The sequence below is a fragment of the Triticum dicoccoides genome, chromosome 7B, assembly GCF_002162155.2.
Source record: "Triticum dicoccoides isolate Atlit2015 ecotype Zavitan chromosome 7B, WEW_v2.0, whole genome shotgun sequence".
Classification (NCBI taxonomy): Eukaryota; Viridiplantae; Streptophyta; class Magnoliopsida; order Poales; family Poaceae; genus Triticum; species Triticum dicoccoides.
In genome coordinates, this window is record NC_041393.1 from 599,244,834 (window position 1) to 599,251,709 (window position 6,876).

At 52.9% G+C, this 6,876-nt stretch overlaps 1 protein-coding gene across 1 annotated transcript; it reads right to left on the minus strand.

The window, feature by feature from the left end:
* Nucleotides 1-1,479: 1,479 nt before the first annotated feature.
* On the minus strand, nt 1,480-3,410 carry LOC119335309 (polyol transporter 5-like). The gene is made up of 3 exons (XM_037607447.1): nt 3,113-3,410; nt 2,661-3,007; nt 1,480-2,584 (listed from the first exon to the last, which is right to left on the minus strand). The coding sequence occupies exons 1-3, from the start codon at nt 3,240-3,242 to the stop codon at nt 1,640-1,642; spliced, it is 1,422 nt and encodes a 473-aa protein (XP_037463344.1). The 5' UTR covers nt 3,243-3,410; the 3' UTR covers nt 1,480-1,639.
* Nucleotides 3,411-6,876: the final 3,466 nt, after the last annotated feature.

The following is a 6,876-nucleotide window of genomic DNA, read 5'->3' on the forward strand; positions in this document are numbered from 1 at the left end:
GTGCAGGCATGCCGGGACGGCGGCCCCGGGGACGCGGTTGTGCGGCGCTCTGGCGGTCTTTGGCGCATCGGCGTGGAGGTCGCGGATCTGGTGTCCGCGCCCAGATCCCGCGATGTTGGTGGCGTCCGCGACGGGCCACCGCGTGAGGCAGGTAGGCCGGGGTGCGGCGGCTCCGGCTGGCTCCTGCAGATCCGCGGTAGTGGTGGTGTTCCACGGATTGTGGACGGCGATGCGGCGGCGTCGCCCTGGTGGGCTCGGCGTGCAGCCGTGAAGGGTGATGGCTGTCCTGGGCCTCGTGGGAGGTGGGGTGGCGGCTTGTGAAGGTCGGGGAGGCGGCCCCGGGAGCGTGGTCGCTGGTGACCTCGTGGTGGCTGGCGTGGGGGCGTGGATTTAGTGCTTTGCGTGGATCTGGCCCTCCCGTCAGGTGTGGTGCTCCTCCGTGGTGGAGGTGTCGGGGTGGTTGGTGGCGGTGAGCTGCCTTGCGTGCTTGGTCATGTGGCTTCGGCGAGGATGGTCAGCTTGTTGCCGGAGACGGTTTGCTGGGCAGGTTGCGGTGAGGATGGATTTGGTGAGCTCCGGGTGAAAGCCTAGCTCGACCTCGGTCGTTGTCGGCGTCAACGGCGTCCTAGGACGTCGTTCCCTCCTTGGAGGCGTCGTCGTGGAGCCCCTTCACCACCATTGTCGCCTCGGTCTCGGGCTCTCCGGGCGAAAACCCAAGTTCCGACCTTGGTCGGAGCGGGCGTCGGTGGCGGCCTTGTCGCTTCCCTCTTGGGGGGACACCTTGGAAGTCTGGTCCTCTGTCAGTTCGCGGTGGCCCGAGTGGCTTTGCGGGTTTGTCGTCGGCTAGGCGTGTGCGTAGCCTTGGGGCCGGTGAGGAAGTCGGAGCAGTGGCTCCAGTCAGCAATGTGGTGGAGTGTCGGATATGGTTGCGTGGGCGACAGTGCCGTCGGCTCAGGTGGAGCGCGGCCTAGGGTTGGCGGGGAAGTCAGAGCGATGGCTCCGGAGAGCACCTCTGTGCTGTGGAGTGTCGGTCCTGGTCGCTTGGGTGGCAGGGTCGTCGGCTCGTGTGGGGTGCGGCCTTTGGGCCGACGTGTGTGAGTTTTCGTGGTTTGTAAGCCGGAGTGGCGGCTCCGGGCGGCTCCAGGTCGTGTGGTGGAGTGACAACTCTGGTCGTTTGGGCGACAGGGAAGTCGGCTCGTAGGTGCGCAGCCCTGGGGCTGGTGTGTGTCGTTGTATCGGTTTTCGGCTAGTTTTTTTTTATAAACTAGCCAATTCTCTTATTCTTAACGCAAAGGCAAAGCTCCTACTGGTTTCTCGAAAAAACAGAAAGGGCAGTTGACGGCCGCCTAGAAGATAACCCATGTGTGGGAGGCGTGGGACGAGGAAGAAAGTGGAAAATAGAAAAACACAAAAAGTTAAGCAGGGTGGGTTAGTTTTCATTGGCCAACAGGTGAGCGGGACGGCCCACCCTCCTGAAAATCAGGGGGAAGAGGTTTGTGATTGGTTGTTAGATAAAAACAGTTTACAGGTTTTTACAAATCTTTGCATGTCTAGCATTTTTGTTTTCTATGAGGGCCTGGTATATTGTCCGCCCCAGTTTTTCAGCTTTCTAGTACAATGGAGTGAATGGACGCGCCTGTCATTTGGCGAAGAGGACATCCATATCCTCCAAGCTCCGGCCCCTCGTCTCCGGCAGCCACATGTGCACGAACACGCACGCCGTCGCCGCCACGCCGGCGTAAAGGAAGAAGCACCCAGGCATCGTTATCCACCCGGCGAGCGATATGAACGACATGCTCACCGCCCCGCACGTCAGCCGGTTCACCGCCATGCCGAGGCTCGCGCCCTGTGCCCGCAGCCGCAGCGGCAAGATCTCCGCGGCGTACGTGGACGCGAGCGGCCCGAACCCGATCGAGAACGCCGCCACGAACGCCATCACGGACGCCACGCACACGGCCGCGCTCGCCGACGACGTCTCGCGGACGCACAGCGTGAGCGCCAGAGCGGTGAAGGACACTGCGACGCCGCCGGCGCTGGCCAGCAGGAGCGGGCGCCGGCCGACGCGGTCGACCAGGAGCATGGCCACGAAGATGAAGCACGTCTTGACGACCCCGACGGCCACGGTGGCGCCCAGTACGGAGCTATTCGTGGACATGCCGGCCTTCTTAAACACGAGCGGGCTGTACAGAACGACGGCGTCGATGCCGGACGCCTCCTGGAAGAAGTGCAGCCCGACAACGCAGACGAGGATTCGCCTGACTGTCGCCGACGGCCGGACGATCAGCTCCTGCCACACGGAGCCAGCAGCCTGTGGCGCATCAAGGGCCCGGTTGATGTCCTCTAGGCGGAGGTCGGCCTCCGCGGCGGTGTCGGAGGTGCGCAAGAGCACCGCGCGCGCGTCGGCGTGGCGTCCGCGCATGGCGAGCCATCGAGGCGACTCCGGCATGGCGAGCACTCCCACGGCTAGGAGCACGGGCGGGAGCACCCCGATGGCATACATGATGCGCCAGGCGAGGTGCACCGGCAGTCCGGCCAAGGCGTAGTTAGACGTGTAGCCAAGAAGGATGCCGACGTTGATAAAAATCTGCCCAAAGCATAACAGCAAGAACAATTTAAGCTCCTTCACCGATCAAATCGAATCAACGCCGGCACATACGTACGTCGAGCAGCGACGAGAGCACGCCGCGCGTGGACGGCGGCGAGATCTCGGCGTTGTAGACCGGCGCGACGACGAGGGCGAGCCCCATGCCGATGCTGGTGACGAAGCGTGCAGCCACGAGCGCCGCGTAGCTGCCGCCGAGGGACATGGCGAGCGCGCCGGCCATGAGGAAGGCGTTGGCGACCACAAGCGTGACGCGGCGGCCCAGGAGGTCGGCCGTCCAGCCGGAGAATAGGATGGACACGAGCATGAACACGTTCATGGACCCCGCGAGCAGCTCGACCTGCGTGTCGGTGAGGCCCAGGTCCTCGCGGATGAAGAGCTCCGCGCCGCTCATCAAGGCGAGATCTGCAGTGCAGGGGACGCACACGATCACGCGCCAGAGCATACGATACGAGCCATGGACGATGGCGACGATGTAGATTGTGCTACACTACTGAGTATCTCACGTACTGTAGCCCGTGAGGATGGTGGTGATGGAGGCGAGCGTGACGCAGGCGAAGGCGTACAAGTTCCGCCGTGGCTTGTCGAGCACGGCGAGCAGCTTCGTGGTGGTGGCTTCGGCGGCTGCATCGTGCGTCATGGCGCCGCCCTGTTTCCTCGCCGGCCCCAGGTTCAGCTTCAGCCACACCTTTTCCTTAAAAAAGAGATCTACAACTTGGTGCACTTGCAGAAGACGACGAGCAAGATAGCCGGTGAGATCTGCCACCCCACAGGTTTCAGTGTGGCTAGTTTTTATTTGTCTCTTAGCTCGTGGAAATGACAGATGATTGTCACCTAAGACCTCTCCCAATGCAAAGGTGCTTAGATGAGATGCTAAATGCATTAAATACCTTAGCAACTGAAGTCCCCAATGCATAGGTGCTTAGGATGGTCACAGTGGGGAGGAACTTAGGAGTAACATCACACACTCCAATACAACTTTGCTTATGTGGCACGTATTTAATGAAGAGAGAGGTGCTTGTGGTAACTAGCTAAGTTACCGGAACATCACACACTCCAAGAAACAATGAGTCTATAACCTAATAAATACATCGTTGCATGACACTACATAGATGTTCCTACCCACTATGGAGGTAGTAACATAGTCTAGGGAAGTGTGAAGTTACTAGCTTATGTTCTTGCCCATTGTGACCAGCCTTAACTTGTTGTTGCTAAGCACACTTTATTTAATGAGTTAGCACCTAAAGTCTTTCATGCATTGGCCAAATTGTTTCATTTAAGTGGTTTGCCTAGATTCTCGCGCTTGGCATTGGTTCTTCCTGGGGTCACCAAAGTACTCTCTCCCTTCCTTAAATGTTGTGCCATGTCATTTTTTGCTTATGTGGCATGCTTAGCACCTGTCCATGGTGGAGCACTGGGAAGAGCCTAATTAAGAGCATCTCCAACAGTCGCCCAATGTGTGGCGCCAAAAAAACGGGTTTACAGCGCGCACGTAATTTTTTTTAGGGCGCTAGAAGACGTTTGCTCCAACAAACGCTGCAAAATATGCTGCGCGCGCGAGTCCAGCGGTCCCAGTCCAAGCGGTCCCATCTGCAGCAGCCCAGAATTTGCAGCGCGCGCGACCGGACGCACTAAATATGCTGCGCGCGATGCGTTTTTAATACGCGCGCTGCATTAGTTATAGCGCGCAAGCGCTTTCTGTGCGTCCGCTGGAGACTCCAAATCGATCCCGCGCGCGCTAAAAACAACTTTTATACCGCGCATCGCTCATATGGCGCTTCTGTTGGAGATGCTTTAACATGCACGAGGCAGACAGACCTGCTTAGATCTTGGCTCTCGACAGAAATAAATCAACCTTTGGATGGCCCGTTGTCCTTTGTTACTTTTTTTTTTTACAAAAAACAGTCCAAAGAAGGAGCATTTTATATCTTAATTAGGTTCAGTCCATTTTCTATTACTTAATATAATGAAAATACAACTGCCAATTCACTAAGTTCAGGAGAAGAGAGAAAGGAGAGAAGCGAGTTCAAAGAAAACACTCAATATTGTGGGACGAAAACTCGGCAACACCAACAAAAGCTATCTTAACCAGCACCAAATTAAAATCCACGGAGTTATAACCTAAACATCCCCACATAAACCAGGAAACGTCCACTAGCAGCTGAGAACAAATCATCCAAGTGTAACTCAGTCACACGTAGCAGCCCCATCTTGCACAGCACCATAAATCCTCATCAAATTTGTAGCATTGTACACGAAGTGTCGCTCCTTGCTTTGATGCCTCATCGTCTCCCGTCTTCTGCAGACCTACCAATGAAAGCATAGAGGCACAAGCCACAAAAACACTCTCGAAGGGATTTTTAGTTTTCTTTTTAATCTGAAGGCATTCCGGCAATTCCAAATAGCCCAATAAACAGTTGCCTGACCCGCTGCGTAACATTTCTCACCATCAGAGAAAATAAAATGTATAACACATGGCATAGAACTGACATATATTGTTTGGGCATAACCACACAAGTTAGTCCCAAGAACTACCCAAAATAGTCAAACTACCCTAGCTACAGTGCATAACAAGTTTTGAAAGTTTCACTATCTTCACAAAAGGAACATTTAGGATTCCCATTCCATTTACTTCTTTTAATAACTTTGATATCTTTGTTGCTTGGCTGGATATCCTTTTTCTTTTCCTTGGGCAATTTTTTCATTCGTCATGGACCAGTTGATCCTATACTTCATTGGTTTCCTAACATTTTTCTTAATTGATTTGCAACGACAAGCAATGAATAAATCTTCTATTTCATTGTTCTTTTCATTTGTCCCTTCCAGATATTCCATAATAGAGAAATCAAGACAATGCTCTTAGAGGATTGCATAGTGCATCCTCGGTCAATTTGGTGCCACCAAAGGCGTAGCCATGGCCCAGGCTGTCCGGGCCCCGCCCCAAGTCGTGGCACCTAATTCAATTCTTTGACATTTTTTAGAGCAAGTACAATAGGATGACATAAGCAGGCTATAAGGAATAGAATAATATATCTTTATTTAGTTCGAGGAGAGAGAAGAGAAGCGGGGCTCTTGGTTAGTAGCCAGCTGCAACACGAGACCCAAGACGCTTTGTGAGGATGTAAGGTGGGCCAACTATTGATAAACTAGTACACATTGAAAACTTACTATTGTACATGCCGGCTAAGAGGTTGGCTGTAGATGACATAGCAACTTCTTATAGCCGACTGTTGGCTATATTATTAACCATGCTCTTAGGGGTATTCATTCTTCGCCTATAGCACCTTTGACACTGCTTTGACATTGTAGTGCCTACTTGGCCTCGGACTTAAACAGGCCCGTCCCGATCCTCAGTAGCTAAAAAAGCATCCTGGGATAACAAGATCAACCAACTACTAAACTAGATAATAGGCACATGGATAAAAAAATCGAGAATAGCTAAGCAGGCCGAACAAATTGGTTTTCTTAAGCGAGTAAATTGCTCAAAACCACCATATTTGTATGTCGAGCAGCGACGAGAGCACGCCGTGCGCGGATGGCGGTGAGATCTCGGTATTGTAGACCGGCGCGAGGAAGAGGGCAAAACTCATGCCGACGCTGGTGACGAAGCGTGCAGCCATCAGGCCAGCATAGCTGCCGACAAGGCGAGCGCACCGGCCATGAGGAAGGTGTTGGCAATCACAAGCGTGGCGCGGCAGCCCAGGAAGTCGGACGTCCAGCCGGAGAAGAGGATGGACATGAGCATGAACACGTTCTTGGACACGTACTAATGGATGCCAATGGACTATTCCTATGTGTACGCATCCTTCAAACATATTGCCTAGTTGAGAACTATCTATAAAATGTTGCCCACGGACTTAGTTTTCCACTACCTCCTATTCCAAGTATTCTTTGCCACAAGTGAAGAACATGCATCAATTTCTATGAACACATACCTGGTACTTCTATCTATAAAAATATGTTTGTTTTGATTTCTCAACGCTACAGGTGAGGACTATTTATCAACCAATACATCAAGGTGTGAGAGAGTAGCTGCGGCCGAAGTGCCTCGCCAACTGAACAATCATGCAATTAATGATTTGAAACTTTCATTTACTTATATGACACCTTGAACTTCTATAAGTGCTCGAGCAATCCGCTGCCTAAATTCTAACATATCTACTGGCCCGTAGCCCTGTAAAACCAATAAAAACTTCTTAAAATGGTCTTAGATTACTTTTCCTTTTTATAGTATTAAACTATTGTTACTCACAATGGTGATAAATTTTGTTTTT

What these genes read in the sequence shown, in the direction of transcription:
- LOC119335309 (XM_037607447.1), bottom strand. Translation starts at nt 3,242, where the DNA reads ATGACGCACGATGCAGCCGCCGAAGCCACCACCACGAAGCTGCTCGCC. An exon ending in CACCATCCTCACGGGCTACA is followed by an intron (nt 3,008 to 3,112) that starts GTACGTGAGATA and finishes CCTGCACTGCAG; the next exon opens with ATCTCGCCTTGATGAGCGGC. An exon ending in TGCTCTCGTCGCTGCTCGAC is followed by an intron (nt 2,585 to 2,660) that starts GTACGTATGTGC and finishes TGCTTTGGGCAG; the next exon opens with ATTTTTATCAACGTCGGCAT.